This window comes from Ochlerotatus camptorhynchus, unplaced genomic scaffold (genome assembly GCF_037179485.1).
Source record: "Ochlerotatus camptorhynchus isolate MF236.1 unplaced genomic scaffold, CSIRO-AGI_Acam_v1.1 ptg000234l, whole genome shotgun sequence".
NCBI classification, from domain to species: domain Eukaryota; kingdom Metazoa; phylum Arthropoda; class Insecta; order Diptera; family Culicidae; genus Ochlerotatus; species Ochlerotatus camptorhynchus.
Window position 1 is genome coordinate 745,375 of NW_027040724.1, and position 15,269 is coordinate 760,643.

General features: G+C 39.8%; 4 protein-coding genes across 6 annotated transcripts in view; 2 read left to right on the plus strand and 2 right to left on the minus strand.

Annotated features, from left to right (window-relative positions):
- Positions 1–1,870, minus strand: part of LOC135704347 (zinc finger protein 62 homolog) — a 41,621-nt gene extending 39,751 nt beyond the window's left edge. The window contains exons 1-4 of one of the 2 annotated variants that reach the window (XM_065225786.1): positions 1,696–1,870; positions 934–1,613; positions 748–873; positions 520–691 (exon numbers count right to left, since the gene is read on the minus strand). In XM_065225786.1, the coding sequence (XP_065081858.1) occupies positions 523–691; positions 748–873; positions 934–1,613; positions 1,696–1,818 (1,098 nt within the window). In that variant the 5' untranslated portion in view covers positions 1,819–1,870 and the 3' untranslated portion in view covers positions 520–522. Of the gene's footprint in view, positions 1–481; positions 692–747; positions 874–933; positions 1,614–1,695 lie in introns of those variants that run through there. The other variant, XM_065225785.1, reaches the window with a different exon arrangement.
- A 3,077-nt stretch (positions 1,871–4,947) lies between these two features.
- On the plus strand, positions 4,948–7,622 carry LOC135704337 (ATP-dependent DNA helicase Q1-like). Its single transcript, XM_065225772.1, has 3 exons — positions 4,948–5,851; positions 5,911–6,613; positions 6,676–7,622. Exons 1-3 carry the CDS (start codon positions 5,197–5,199, stop codon positions 7,586–7,588), a joined length of 2,271 nt encoding a protein of 756 aa, XP_065081844.1. The 5' UTR covers positions 4,948–5,196; the 3' UTR covers positions 7,589–7,622.
- On the minus strand, positions 7,607–8,885 carry Spt3 (Transcription initiation protein Spt3). Its single transcript, XM_065225773.1, has 2 exons — positions 7,931–8,885; positions 7,607–7,872 (listed from the first exon to the last, which is right to left on the minus strand). The coding sequence occupies exons 1-2, from the start codon at positions 8,754–8,756 to the stop codon at positions 7,685–7,687; spliced, it is 1,014 nt and encodes a 337-aa protein (XP_065081845.1). The 5' UTR covers positions 8,757–8,885; the 3' UTR covers positions 7,607–7,684.
- A 4,560-nt stretch (positions 8,886–13,445) lies between these two features.
- LOC135704339 (zinc finger protein 708-like) lies at positions 13,446–15,035 on the plus strand. Of its 2 annotated transcripts, none has more exons than XM_065225774.1 (5): positions 13,446–13,535; positions 13,731–13,850; positions 13,914–14,533; positions 14,598–14,723; positions 14,794–15,035. In XM_065225774.1, the coding sequence occupies exons 2-5, from the start codon at positions 13,731–13,733 to the stop codon at positions 14,984–14,986; spliced, it is 1,059 nt and encodes a 352-aa protein (XP_065081846.1). In that variant the 5' UTR covers positions 13,446–13,535; the 3' UTR covers positions 14,987–15,035. The 2 variants fall into 2 exon arrangements, with proteins under 2 accessions (XP_065081846.1, XP_065081847.1); XM_065225775.1 differs by having other exon boundaries at positions 13,502–13,519.
- The last annotated feature ends 234 nt before the right edge of the window (positions 15,036–15,269 follow it).

The following is a 15,269-nucleotide window of genomic DNA, read 5'->3' on the forward strand; positions in this document are numbered from 1 at the left end:
AGGTAACGTCGGAGACAAATTTGTAGAGAAAATTAAAATTTTCCTGGGAAAAACAAGCAAAAAATTGCTTTTAATTTATTTTGAGAAAAAAAATCAAAAAAAATATAACCACAAATATCTCAAAATGTCCAAAAGTTCAAAACCATGGCCATTTCAAAACTGACAAAAATCGTATATAAAGAACTTTTGGCCTGATTTATTAGTACGCTTTTTTGTGTCTTTTTTTCTAAACCGTTCACCCCACTGTGGCTTGTTTCCATTTCCTTTCCCATTCCTATGCTTATCTTTGCCTACCCTTCCCATCAGGTCAATTATAAGCAAGGCTATATGAAGGCGAGGCAAAAATCCTCCATCTGTAGAGTAACGGCCGCTTGAACTTGCGCCGTTTACTTGAAAAGACCGCTCACAATTATTGATATGCTTCAGAAAATATTTGTTAAAAAAAAGGTTGGGTCATCGCATCGCAAATTCAGTATTTTTAAAAACCAACAGGCTAGTTTATTAACATAAACACCTTACCTGCTAGACTGGAAAACTGCAAGGTGCATTGACAGTAGGAAGATTTCTGCCATTCTGATGAGATTTTTTATGTATCACAACGTTGTAGCTTTTGTTGAAGGTTTTGCCGCAAATGTCACACTTGAATGGCTTCTCTCCGGTATGAGTGCGGGTGTGAATAGTCAAATCACTCCTACAATAAGGTACATTAGTTGAAAATATCCAGCCTACAGATTTGGAGGAACATACTTAAACTTGAAAGCTTTATCGCAGTATTCACAAGCAAATGGTCGAGCCGTTGAATGAACCTTTCTTTGATGATGAGTCCGCAGCCCTGCTCTAGCAAATCTTTCCCCACAAATCATGCATGCATACCTGAGAGCACAGTTCAATTGAATTAATTTCAAATAACGAAGCTAACTTTGGCAATATTACCGTTTCTCGCCGGTGTGCGATGCCATATAGTGTTCGTTCAGTGAGTTCCGTCTGAGGTATGATTTCCCACATTGATCGCAGGTGTACTGAATTTCGTGCGTGTGAATCGCATTGATGTGCTGCTTCAACTGCTTGGTCTGCGTGTACTCTTTGGGACAGTGCGGGCAGCACAGTTTCCGTCGATTGGGATTGTGTATCTCCTGGTGACTCTTCAGGTTGTAGTGTGCCACCATATTGCCACACTGCTGACATTGAACCTTCCGGGCGTCCTTGCGCGACCGTTGATACTTTTTCTTAAGTTTGGGAGGATTTGTGCCATCGTCGTTGTTTGTCTTTGATTTTCTTTTCCTTGTTACAGGGAGTTCATCGACGTTCTGTGGCAACTTATGATTATTTTCCAATGCTCCATTGACATCGTCAGCATGCTTTCCTGAATCAACCGGATCAAGTTCTGTTTCGTCCACATAGGATGCAACATGGTTTTCTGGTTCCAGTTTGACAAATTCAACTACTGGCGTCTGTTGTTCTGCTTTACTGTCTTCAACATGGTTCGAACTGGTCAACATTTTGCGGAACACGACATCATTATTGATGCAAGTCGTACGAAATTCAACACACTGCTCCAATAAAGATTTGCACCGGCTGCAAATATATTCCCATTGATTTGGATCTGATACTACCTGGTTCGAAAAGGGGACAATAATTATTATTAGCAAATAGAGCAGCAGAATACGGAACATTAGTTCATAGGGAAATCATTACTTCTAGTCCAGTGATGTGAAAAATTGACTTAATCAGATGGTGATTGATGTTCAGCAACGTCTCATCGCAGAGATTTATAGACCCTAAGCAGAGTCGGCACACATCAGAGTTTTGTATTTCCATGTTTCTATAGTCTTGAGCGAACTACGGTAAAATTTCAAGTAATTTAACGCGAAAAGCTAGTTGTTTTTTTTTTTTGTTTGCTGTTGTCTGATGACGGCTAAGACCATGGTTGGTCCATCTTGCCAATAAGCTAGTTGTTAGTTCGGTCGCCAAAAGACTGCCAAATTTATCCAAACGTTCCGAACACTTTTTGTTTGTAAACATATTTGACAGTTTGATTTTTCTTATAAGATTTTTTTTTTTTATCAACAGAGTGTTCAGCGATTAGATCAACTCAATAAGCTCAACTTCACGGCCACTGAGAATAACTCGAAGTGAGAGTCACTTCTACATGCTTATACCCTTATGCCTTGTTCAGACTGAGAGTTATAACAACAATCAATACGAAACTAACGATTTTAAATTGGCTCACCACTTTAGTAGCCTATTGGTCCCAAGCAAACGATTAACGTACCCTATTCTAGTTTAAATTCTATTACTACACTATGTCTGTTTTGATTCGCTATGAATGTTTGACAGATAACATCAGGGGTGTGTGGATTCATGCAGAACATGCAGGGGTGAGTGAAATAGCTTGGGACTGCTTGGGACCGTTGTTCTGGCGAGGGGGGCGACACATCTAAATCTCAAGTTTAGATGGTCAATAAATCTCACACTAGCGAATCAATCTTCGAACAATCTTCTTTCATTTGTCGCATCTACTTGCATCGCTCATCAATTTTTTGCAGGAAATCTTCAGAATCGTCATCAATCTTCTTTCTATCTACTCAGCGTGCGCGCAGCTAGCCACAGCAAAACACAATCTTTTTTGCATCGTAGATAGAGTCGTCCCCCTCGTGTTCTGGTACTGAGTGAGCCAAAAATAATAATGATTTTCTTCGGGACCCAGTGATCTTAGAGTTACCTCTATGGTTATAACATGTTATAGCGCTATCTTGATGCTGGTTTCTGTGTTGCAATTATTTGACAACCGCGTCTGTACAGCGTTTTACCATAGAGGTAACTCTAAGATTAGAAGGTCCCGAAATAACGTGCTCAACTTTTTGGCTCAACTCTGGTACTCTCTTCGGTCCCAAGCTAATCGATTCACCCCTCGAAACATAGGAAAAACCAATAACCCCTCATTTTATCTGTCAAACTTTCATAGCGAATCAAAACAAACATTGTGTAGTAGTAGAATTTCGATTACAATGGGATACGTTAATTGATTTGCTTGGAACCAATAGACTAGTCAAGCAGTGAGCCAATTTAAAATCGTTTGTTTCGTATTAATTGTTGGTATTACTTTAGGGAACTTGTTTCATACCGTAACTTATATTGAGCTTTCTTACGTTTACAACCCACACACTTTCGTTATCCCATGTTCAAGTGCGAACTTTGTTATCCTCACTTTCGCTCCGGCCAAAAATGTTGGTTTGTTTTTGTTATCCACTTTCGGACCATCAATACTCGCGCACATAAGACCTGTATAGAGATCTAAGCGAAGCGAAAATCTCATACAAAATACTACATTTTTCACCTGCGCGAAAAACGCAATTGGCAAATATTTCGCTTCGCTTTGAACTGTAAACAGGTACGATCCAGCGAAATCTAATTTTGTGGATCGTATCTTTTTCGTTTACGTTTATTTTTTTTTTCGCGCATGCAGCGCTCGCGAAAAGAGCAGCAGCTAAGCGAAAAGTTGACGTTTCGGGAGAGCGTATCTGTCAAATTTTCACTTCACCGGAGGTGTAAACTGATCGATTTCGTTTCACATGAACTGTAAACTGCGAAAAAAGGAAACTGGAAAATGTTCCACAAACATTTTTTCACAACCTTTTTCGCTAGCGAAATTTCATGATTTTTCGCGTGCTTCAATTTTTGTTTCGCTTCGATCTGTATACTAGGCTATAGAATGTACAATTCCTGCAGTTTTTGTAAATTTCTCCATATCTCTGAATAGAAGTGATTCACTCTCTGAGTTATTCTCAGTGACCGTGCAAAAACCACCGTGTTTGATATAAACGGTGTTTGCAAAACACCCATTAATGCGAGCATTAATGGGTGAAAATGCTCCGGGAGTGTTGACATCATAAAATTGGTGAAAACATCGAGTGGCACTCAATACAAAAACCAGATGCGTTAATGTTTAAATGCAATCAAATGTACTTACAGTAATTAATGCGTTTTGAAGTAGTACTGGCGGTAATTAAAATTAACTATCCGTACTTAATGCTATTAAAAGTATTGAAATGTATTGCGCATTTCACACCAAACTGGACTAATAAGCGCGTTTTCACTATTAAAAAAGCAGGTCTTTGTGCTTGTCAACTGGGAGCCAACGTGAACTGTGAATCGGAAGCCAAGCATTGAGAAGCCACAAAAGTAACTTCTCTTCTTATCCATTGCGAAGTATTGTTACCTCTATGGTATTGTTATCTCATACCAATCAACCTATCTTTTCCACAATCTTTTCGATCCCATTTACTTCCTTCTATATTTTACAATCAAGATTTAAAGCAAAAACCCCTTCACTCCTTGAAACCAAACTAACAGCACACTTTATATGACTCAGCTGGGTTTTCAATACGTTGTAGAAACATGTAGTTAAACAAACCAACATTTACCCTGTAGAAAACTTTCAAGCAATTTTCCGTTGGCATCCCGAATAGAAATTGTAATGCAGGAAACATCACATGATACCAACCGGTGGAAACTAACGAATTTAAATTGGCATCATTTATTAGCGTACACCATTCTAGTTGAAATTCTAGTGCTACACTATGTTTGATTTGATTCGCTATGAAATTTTGACAGATAAGATGAGGTATGTAGATTTTCCTACACTAATAAAATTCTAAACATTTTTATTGACGAATATCCATTTGAAATTCCACATGATTTTCTTGTGACCACACATAAACTTAATCCGCCCAGAAGCACACATGAAATTTATGAGTCAAATGAATAGTATTGTTGATAGTATGGTTTATTCTACTATATTTATATTTGAAAATCTTTTGAGTGTACAATCATGTCTGTCATACGTATTTATTATGCCAATTAGCATTTATACCAATAAGACAGTTTACTTGTGTGGTACTAGAGTGCATTCAGCGCCTGCGGCCAGCTTTCACTCCGTCCTCTCTCCCAACTGATGGCGAATCGTTTGTTTTGATCCTGGTTTTGATTTTTTATCGCGCGCGTGTCGGCAGTCTTATTATTTCATCTAATTCAGTATTTTGTAATTTGTAATTTATTGCTAACAAAACGAGAACCTGCCAGTCATATAACTATACATATGACCAAGGTAGAAAAAAAAATTCAATTTGTTTTATTGGTTGATAAAAAGAAGATTTTACAAAGTAATGAACGTTTACTGAGTTATCCTTCGGAGAAATGGCTTCGGACGGGGAAACGGAACCTTCCGCTGAATTAGACTTCGACACTCGTCTCCGGGCGGTGAGCCGTGAGTTGGGTGAGATTCACGAGGAGCTGGCGCGGTTGAACGCTCGTAGGAAAAAGCTTGTGGAATTAAAGGAAAAGCTGCAGATCCAGAAACAGCAGGAAAAATCGAACATTATTGCCAAGAAAGACTGGGACTCGGAGGAATTCAAATGGTCCGGTGAAGTTCGTCGAATTCTAAAAGATGTGTTCCATATGACCACCTTCCGGGCGCAACAGCTGGCCGCGATCAATGCGGTGCTGGCGAAAAATAACGTTCTGCTGCTGGCCCCAACGGGAGGAGGCAAAAGTTTGTGTTATCAGCTGCCGGCACTAGTTCTCAATGGAATTACGCTGGTCGTGTCGCCGTTGATTTCGCTGATGGAGGATCAGGTGTGGGCATTGAAGAAGCTGGGTGTCAAAGCGGAATACCTCTGCGGATCCACTGATAAGGATTTGGTCACTTCAGTGCAGAAAATGTTGAGAGATGGCAACGATGAATGCCTGAAGCTGCTATTTGTAACTCCGGAGCGAATCAATAGGAGTGCCCGATTCAAGACGGCTCTGCAAAAGTGTTACAACGCAAAAAAGCTAGCATTAATTGCTATTGGTATGTTGTTTCTGTCTGCTCGATATTGATGGTTGTTTCTGATGATTTCTTCATTTTAGATGAGGTTCATTGCTGCTCCCAGTGGGGTCACGACTTCCGTTCGGATTACAAAGAACTGGGAATCTTTAAGACGCTCTTCCCGGAGGTTCCTATGTTGGGTGTTACAGCAACTGCCACGACAAAAGTGATTTCCCATGTACAGAAGATGCTGCAGCTGAGCGATTCTCTGATCCTGAATGCCCCCTTCAATAGGCCCAACCTGTACTATCACGTTAAGGAGAAGCACAACGAAAAGGAGGACATGTACGATTGGCTGGCGAATCTACTCAAGGAGAAGTACAACCGAATGAGTGGCATCATCTACACTTTCTCGATCAAGGAAACACAGGAAATCTCGACATCGTTGCTGCAGCGGGAAGTGAAAGTGATGCCTTACTATGGGCAAAACATGGATCCGAAGCAACGTAGCAAAACCCACCAAAAGTGGATCGATAACGAAATTCAAGCTGTGGTGGCAACGACAGCCTTCGGGATGGGAATTGACAAGCCGGATGTGCGATTTGTAATTCACCACACCTTAAGCAAGACCATGGAGAACTACTACCAGGAGAGTGGTAGGGCTGGACGGGACGGGAAACGGGCGGATTGTATTTTGCTATACCGGTTTGCGGATGTGTTCCGCATTTCGACGGTTTCGTTTGCTGAGCACGGCGGTTTGGACAATTTGTACTCGATGGTCAAGTACTGCATCAATGGAAAAGAGTAAGTTTCTAGGTGAATTTTGAATTTACAGTTACTAATTTTTATGTGAATTCTAATTTCAGTTGTCGTCGGACGCTCATCTCTCGCCATTTCGCTGAAGTGTGGGATGAAACGCACTGCGATAAGCTGTGCGATCGGTGTTACTACCGGGATAGGGTGCAACTTCCAGGACAGGACATCACCAATCATTATCAAACGCTGCTGGCCATCATTCGAAGAGCGGACACGCTGCAAACCAAGCTAACCGCTCTGAGGCTGATCGATGCCTGGTATCACAAAGGCACTCCAAAGAATCGTCTCGAAACTCCTCCCCCTCTGATGGATCGATATATCGGTGAGCAGGTCGTGGCCTTTTTAATCGTGAACGGTTACCTGAAAGAGGACTTTCAAATCAATGCTTTCACGACAAATAGTTATATAAAGAAGGGGCCGGTTGTGCCCGGAAATGAAGGTATCCGCTTCCAAGGAGCGCGGGTACTTAATATTCCAAAGGATTCCCTCAAATCGATTATGAAAAACAATACCGTCAACATGTCGGTGCATAAGAACGGTTCATCGTCAGTGTACAATGACTCCGAATTAATATCTGTTTCCTCAAGTGCAAGCTTGCTCAGCAATAGAAGCTCCATTATCAGCAGCACTCCAAAACGGAAATCCACGAACAACAGCAGCACCGACCGGGAAGATACCTTATACACAAAAAGCGACACACATCAGGCTGCCATGAACAGTACGATTACGAGTGGAGTCAGTCGAAAGTCAACAAGCAAACGGAAGAAGACTGATTCCGTCGGAAGTTTAAATGGAAGTCAACTGGACGATTCGGACGTCTCTAAGCGCACGAAAAAAACCAGCACCGGTGCTTATAAGGAAGAGCCGAATCGAACATTGGAGAAGGCAGACGATAATGTGAACGAAGACGACGAGGACGTTCTTTTCGTTCCAAACGAGGAGGAAATCATTGAAATTCTTTGATGTTATTTTTTTATTGCAATGAATTACTTTCTACTGTCGAATCAATAGAATGGTTTCCTTGAGGAACAATATTGTGTTGAATATGTTAGCGTTGAACTACATCGCCAAATAGGGCGTCTTACAATTGAGAGCATTATTTCGGAAGTGTCCCATGTTTTGCGTAGCCATCTGTCGATGCCGTCGCATTGCTTCGTGAATTTCCTGTGGCGTGATGGGTTTCACACCATCGACTCCCCGTCCATGTGTCACTTCAGGGCAGAGATGTAGCATAGAGTGAGATGTTCCTGCAAGGAAAAATGTCAGTACAATCAAGTTCCCCTTCTGAATTTGACTTTTGCTAACCTGACGACGTGACACGGCTGTACGGTTCCACTGCCCGGTTCGACGAATTTAATCTAGTCAAAATACAGAAATCCACCAGGACCGCAATCGTCTCATGTGCCAAATACGACAGCGTCAGTAGACAACTTTGCGAAATGATCACATCCTCCGGAAAATTCAACCACGATCGCATCCGATTCTTCATGGTATTCGTATTCCGGTGCATAAACGACGTCCTCCGTGCCAAATTAAACTCCTCGTACTGCTTCCCGGCCAGTATCTGTGAGATCCGATCCGCACGAAACAGCCTCCTCACCTTCTCCTCATCAAACTTCTCCGACACGTCCCGATCAGAATCCTCATCCGACTCGTCCAAATTCGATCCCAAATCCCCAAGGGCTGAGAACCTATCTCCATACAAATCCTTCATCTTCTTTTTCACGAAAGCCATATCCCTGAAATACTTCTGCAGCCTTGCAACTCTCACAGGGTTCTTTCTCATTATATACTCGAAATCCCTCCTCGACAGTACCGGCGAGTTCTGCCTGGACATGGCATGATCGATTGCTTCCTGCATAATTCCTCTCAACTGATGCAGGACAATTTTCTCCACCAGAATAACCGATTCTCGCAATGGTTTCTCACAGTCCCCATATCCACGCATAATTTGCGAGATTTCGTCGAAAAATACCGGCACATAATCACCGGTAGCTCCCTCCAGACCATTCAGTGTGCCGCTTGCTCCGGCTGCAGTCGCCGATCCAACGGGAAGGTTGGCACTCGGGTTGATCGCAATGTTGACCGATGGACGACCCATCTTTTTCGATGCACCGTCACGTGCGGACATATTATTTCGTTGGCAGGAAGCTCTATTTATGTTAATGAAAAATAATGTTTTAGTAACAAAAGAACTACTTAATAATAATGCAAGATACAAGTAAAACACTAGAGCGAGTCGCTGTTCTTTGGAAGCGAAACAAACCGACGTTCATTTGTTTACTGTTTTAGTGAGATCTCATGCCCTACGGTTTTGCATCCGTACGGAGATGACGAAGACGGAGCTACAGTAGAGGCTGAAAGAGATCTGTGCACGCTATTGGAAGATTGCCGTAAAAGCTCAATGTAGATGTCGCCAGTGCATGATGATGATAATGTTGACGGACTGCATATAAAATTCGTGAAAATTAAATTAAATCCTAATTTTCATCAAGCCTGCGTAAAATCAACAATCAATACGAAACTAACGATTTTAAATTGGCTCACTACTTGACTAGCCTATTGGTCCCAAGCAAATCGATTAACGTATCCCATTCTAGTATAAATTCCAGTACTACACTATGTTTGTTTTGAATAGCTATGAAAGTTTGACAGATAAAATGAGGGGTTAGTGGATTTTCCTATGTTTCGAGGGGTGAATCGATTAGCTTGGGACCGAAGATTGTACCAGAGCTGAGCCAACAAATTTAGCTCGTTTCTTCAGGTCCTTCTGGTATTAGAGTTACCTCTATGGTAAAATCCTTCCAATGTTATCGAAGTGAAGAAGAAAACGTTTTCACGATCAGACTGATGTGTATCTTTGACTTTTCCAGATGAACTTTCATAAAATATATTCATTTCATTTCACGGTGTCATCAACGCTGCATCGTAAGTATAATGTAAACACTTTGAAAACCATCTAGCACCATTTTATAGCATGGTGTGTGTTGAGTAAATCAAGTACCGTTGCGTTTTCCGTCGAAAATTGTGAGTATCAATATGTTTGCCTAAAAAGGCCAAAATGAACATTTATTGAATATTGGCGTCCCATACAACCATTTCTCCATTATCACCAGCATGATACAATCTTTCCTAAGTAAATTCACTTAATTTCCACTTTCATCTTAGTTGAAATCGTACATATTTACCATTTTCCGAAAAATTGCAAACTTGCTATGCATAATTTTCCATGAAAACATCTCCTATCCATACCGAAATAATAACAGTTAGTTTGTAAACACGCTTTCTTACACGATTCAAGCAAAAGTTTCCATGGGAAATTATTTGTTTTTCTTTATGAACCGATTTGCCCCAAAAACATTTGTTTTACTTGGAGAATTTGGAAAGTATCCTCCTTCTAGTAGTTTTCACTTCGAAATGTAGATGGCGAAAGCTTGGAAAAGTTTCACTGCAAGACGCCAATTTCAAAACTACCCACCTGATCAACAAATTCGAGCATAACAATTGATAACGGCACAAAAGCTTTTGTAAACAAATTTTTTAAGGCCCTTTACACGCGAACCAAATTACGCTCACGATATTGAATGATATTTATGTGTCGGACACACACTTAATAAGTGTACACATAAAGGCCATGTTAAAACTACACACACAGACAAACAGATATAACACTCATAAGTTGTTCTTCGAACAAGCATTTAACGGTCAATTTGAAAGTATCTCAGTTGGTAGTACTGCCACCTGTGGCGCGCATAGTAAATTCTCTTGCGATTGACGTTTAAACACTACCGCCATCTGTTCAGCGTACTACCCACCACAGTGTACTAAACAGATGGCGGTAATGTTTTAGCGACGAAGTTTTACAATGAGAAATATTCAATGTGTTATGTCTGTTTGTCTGTGCTACACATACTATTCATTTGACTCATAAATTTCATGTGTGCTTCTGGGTGGATTCTGAAAATCATGTGGAATTTCGAATGTGTGGAATTTTATTAGTGTACAGTTGAGTTGATGTTGATGTTACTGTCTCTCTCTCTCTCTCTCTCTGAGTTATTCTCAGTGGCCGTGTAACAATCAATCCAGCATTTTACGAGCGCTTATGGCCGCCACAATCTGGTTGAGTTTTTGGTAGGGAACAATGATTTGACGTTTGAATTGTGTAGTTTGACTGGTAAACGTTCAAATTTGATCGTTTACACGTCAAACGACACCAGTAAAACTTCAAATCTTATGTTCCCTACCAGAAACTCAGCCATATTGTGGCGGCCATAAGCGATCGTAAAATGCTGGATACAGTCGAAATTCACTGATTGGGCCACTACCTCGGCCAAACTAATGAATTTGATTCATAGTTGAAGATGTTAAGCGTCAGATAACAGTGGTCATTTTATACGATAGATGAAGAGATGAAAGTATAGAGTTGATAGTTCCGTTGGAATACGGCAGTGATAAAATCGTATATAGAAAGTAGAAAGTGAGCAAGGACAACTTTGAGAACAACGAATCAGATTGATCACCCGCATAAATGCGAGGTATTAATTGGTATTAACCTTATGTATTGTGGTTTTTTGAAAGTGAACATTAAAAATAATGGGTTCTTAAGAACCATTACCATTCAAAATTCTTGTTTTCTCCATACATTTTCGGAAAGAAAACTATATTAGAACCGAGATTAGAACCTTTTTACTTATGATTTCAGAATTTTGATGGTAATGGTTATGGTAGTCAGTAAGGATGGTTTTGTGAGAACGTGTTAGTGAAAATCAGAGGAAAATACATAACAAATCGCTGTTATACCCCGTACAGACTATGGCTTATATCATGTAATATAGGCTGTCTTGCAATGAGCACTCATACATAAAATTTCCAGTGAAAACTAGACTCATTTTGGCAGATTTAATTTCATACATTTTTTATGTTAGCCAGAGGAAAATAATAAACACCTTTACATGGCGGTACATCCGTGTGCGTGCGTTAAACGTCGCTAATCTCTATTTTCGGTCAACTTTACGTGCACGCAGAAAAAAAGACTGAGGCGTAACCAATAAAATGTTTTGTTATTATTTAATACGAAATTTCTATTTGTTTCAATTCATTTCGTTTCAGTTTCAGTTCAGTTCATATTCCATGGAATATATCGCGAATTGGTAATTATTAGTTTACACAAGAAAAAAAAAACAATAGTTGAAACAAAAATATTTGAGGCAAGGGTCTGTTCATAAACTACGAAGACAGTTTATGGGGGGGGTTGGCAGTTATCAGTTAATCAGTTAATCAGTTATTAGTTGGCAGTTATTTTAAAAATTTGTAAGGACAATTGTCTACGTAGGGGGAGGAGGGGGGGGGGGGGTGTTCAAGAGTAAAAAAAACTGTCTACGTAGTTTATGAACAGCCCCTAAATTTAAACATTAACTTAATTTGTTATGGCCACGAAAATAAATTATATTGATTTTAAACGAATTCCTTGTTTGAAGTTATGTGAAATCAAAGTTTAAAATAAATATAGTTTTACGTTTATTTAAAAAAAACATCGTGTTGAAAACAAACGTATTTGTTTGGTTTGACAGCTATGCGAACAAAAATAAAACTGTTTATTTTAAACATGCTTCTCATGTTTAAAATAAATATGTTTATTTGAAACATGCTTCTCATGTTTAATATAAATATTCATATATTGGAATTAATTTATTAGTTGAGTGCAGAGTAAAGCAAAATAAAACGGATTTCAAAGAAATAAAAAAAAAAGATCTACGAGCAGGGCATCTAAATTCCTACTCTTTTTCGGGAGCGATTAAGGGTGGCCTGTGGGTATTAGGGTCCTGGTCCGGGATGCGGGTTTCAGTTCAGTGGAACCGGTGAAAATTTTGTGATATTGGCGTCGTTTTGTCGTCTCTGCCATTTTCTACATTCGGTGTCGGACGAGGATCCGGAATGGATTCAGAATCCATTTCGGATTTTCGTTGTTCTTTCGAAGTCACGTGTGGAGGAGGATGATATAGGGATCGGCGTCAGAAACCACGGAGTGAAGTTGATACTGTGGGGTTCCGCCGGGTTCGTCGAGCTGGTTTCCAAATCCATCTTCGGTTTTACCACTTTCGGGCCGTTTTCTGTTGAGTTGAGCAAAGCTGGGGCAACTTTTTGTAACAAGAAGGAAATAAAAAGACCTGACACGCTAAAAATCGTTTATCATATCCTGTATTTTTTAACCTGCTTTTGAATTTAATTCAAACATACATATTTTTGTTTTAAACATGCTTTCAATTTACTTTAAATAATTCTTATCTACATAAACATTTATATTTTTCTTTTCAAATGAACACAATTCGTATCCGGGAAGATAAAGTTTACCAGGGATTATAAATAATGTATAACCATTTTTGGTAAGGTAAAGTTATGGTTCGTGTTTATGCGGGAAAGCTTGCATGGAAAATACCCTATTTAAAACTTGCATCATTTTTGAGTTTACTCCGAGGTTTACTCTAAGAAGTTTGCTCAAATTTACGTAATCGCATGGATGAGTGAAATGAACTTAATTTTGGGTTGTTTTTATTTCCGTGTTGTAGATGTAAGGAATGCCTTTTTATGTCTAACGTTTTATATCTCCGAGCGCAATCCCATCATTCTAATACCGATCGAATTTGACGTTTGCTTAAAGACGATAGTTTTGTTTACGTTTACGCTGATGTAGATTATTTTTTTTTGAAATTGAATGGAATTTTCTGCTTTAATTTCGCGTAAAACTAGTTAACAATAGCCACACATAGTTTTCCAGGCAACCGTTCCCTGATAACTGTGAGGTACAAAAACTACCGTACTAGCAATAGCAACATAAAGCACGGAAACAAAGTTTTCATGTTTACGTTCTGCAATTTTCGTAACTGATGAACCGTAGTATGACGCCGTTTTGGTATATATGTATTTTTTTCATGTTCTATTTTAAAGCTGCAATTCTCATGAAATCCCCATGACCTATTGATATCCTATCTACATGGAACTGTTATGCGAATAGCGGCAGTTTAGACTTAATATGATTTTAGCTCACAAAGTGTACATTGAGTATTTAGTTTTCGTTTCGTTCAATGATCGCAATACTAACGTATAGATGGACCTAGAACCGCAGATATGCAGACTTTGCTTGGAGCTGGTAGATCCGAGATCAGTGTTTGTTCTCAACCATGATGAAAAGATAATCGAATCAATCCTTCAAATTACCACTATTGAGGTAAATGCCTTCTTTTCTTGGATCAATTTCACCATTTTAAATCCGATTTTTTTTTTCATATAGGTGATAGTAGATCCCACACGTCGGGTATTTATGTGCGACCAGTGTCACACCATGCTCGATCAGTTCATACAATTCCGTACAGCGTGTCTTCAAAATGACGACACATATCGCAAAATGTACGCCAAGCTTACCGTCTCGTCGGAATTAGTAAAACTTGAACCAAACGATCCGGAGGCAGTACTCGTTCAGTGTAAGCTTGAAGATGAATCTCAAAGCAGTGAACCAGAAAGCGGTGCAATGGTCAAGCAATTGGAACCAGAGGTTGACATACTCGAACAGGAACAGGTGTTGATTGAGCAAGAAAAGCCTCGAAAGCCTCGTAAAAAGTACAAGAAAAAAGTAAAAGTATCTGGTACTCAGAAAGTGCAATGTCAGACCTGTGGTGCGTTCGTTACTCAGCGTCACTTGCCTAAGCATCAGTTGATTCATGATCAAGATCGTCCCATGTTTTCGTGTACCCAATGTCCGAAAAAGTATACTGAACATCGAAAGTTGAGACAGCACATAACAATCGTTCACGAGGGACATGTCGAGCATACTTGCGACAGGTGTGGGAAGACTTTTTACAGATCCGCAACGTTGAAACAACATTTCCTTGCAGAACACACTGATATCAAGCGGTGAGTATTCTATCCAACATGGGGACTATTGTTCAATTTAATTTGAAATAAAATTTTGTTTTAGATATGAATGCAAAATATGTGGCGAGAAATTCGCCCGTGCATCGAATCGTGCCTATCACTACAAAATGAATCACACAACCGTTCGACCGTACTCATGTGAATATTGCTTGAAAACGTTCAAAAGAAGGTGAGTTCGAAAATGGCTGGTTCGTGTACCGAAAGATCTTGAAATCAAATTTTCCTTCCGCATCGTAAAGCTGTGACTACAGGATTCACACAAGGACGCACACCGGAGAGAAACCGTTCAAGTGTGATTTGTGTGATAAGAGGTTCTGTAAGAGCTACAACCTTGTGATCCACAAGAAGTCGCACAAAAATGCGGACATGAGACGGGATGCTAAGATGCTGACGATGGAAGGTACGTCGGAAGACTTGGATTGTAATGTTTGAAATCTGGATGGGAGAGTTTTAACAATTGTGTACTACTAAATCCAGCACAGAAAGTGCAGGTACATCAACTAGGTGATGTTCGTGTAAGTATTGTTGGATGACATCCCTTTTCGCGTGTTTTGAAAGTCTCTATAATAAAGAAATCAATCAATCAACCTTTTCGCGTGATAGGACAAATGATCGAATAAGGTGCTTAACATATTTACCCCTAAATAGTTTTAGGTACATGCAGGGATTGTTTTGATGCACGCGCACAGCTCAAAAAAGGATAGTGCTGTGCGTT

What these genes read in the sequence shown, in the direction of transcription:
- Spt3 (XM_065225773.1), bottom strand. Translation starts at nt 8,756, where the DNA reads ATGTCCGCACGTGACGGTGCATCGAAAAAGATGGGTCGTCCATCGGTC. An exon ending in CAGCCGTGTCACGTCGTCAG is followed by an intron (nt 7,873 to 7,930) that starts GTTAGCAAAAGT and finishes TTTTCCTTGCAG; the next exon opens with GAACATCTCACTCTATGCTA.
- LOC135704339 (XM_065225774.1), top strand. Translation starts at nt 13,731, where the DNA reads ATGGACCTAGAACCGCAGATATGCAGACTTTGCTTGGAGCTGGTAGAT. An exon ending in TTCAAATTACCACTATTGAG is followed by an intron (nt 13,851 to 13,913) that starts GTAAATGCCTTC and finishes TTTTTCATATAG; the next exon opens with GTGATAGTAGATCCCACACG. An exon ending in GAACACACTGATATCAAGCG is followed by an intron (nt 14,534 to 14,597) that starts GTGAGTATTCTA and finishes ATTTTGTTTTAG; the next exon opens with ATATGAATGCAAAATATGTG.
- LOC135704337 (XM_065225772.1), top strand. Translation starts at nt 5,197, where the DNA reads ATGGCTTCGGACGGGGAAACGGAACCTTCCGCTGAATTAGACTTCGAC. An exon ending in GCTAGCATTAATTGCTATTG is followed by an intron (nt 5,852 to 5,910) that starts GTATGTTGTTTC and finishes TCTTCATTTTAG; the next exon opens with ATGAGGTTCATTGCTGCTCC. An exon ending in TACTGCATCAATGGAAAAGA is followed by an intron (nt 6,614 to 6,675) that starts GTAAGTTTCTAG and finishes TTCTAATTTCAG; the next exon opens with TTGTCGTCGGACGCTCATCT.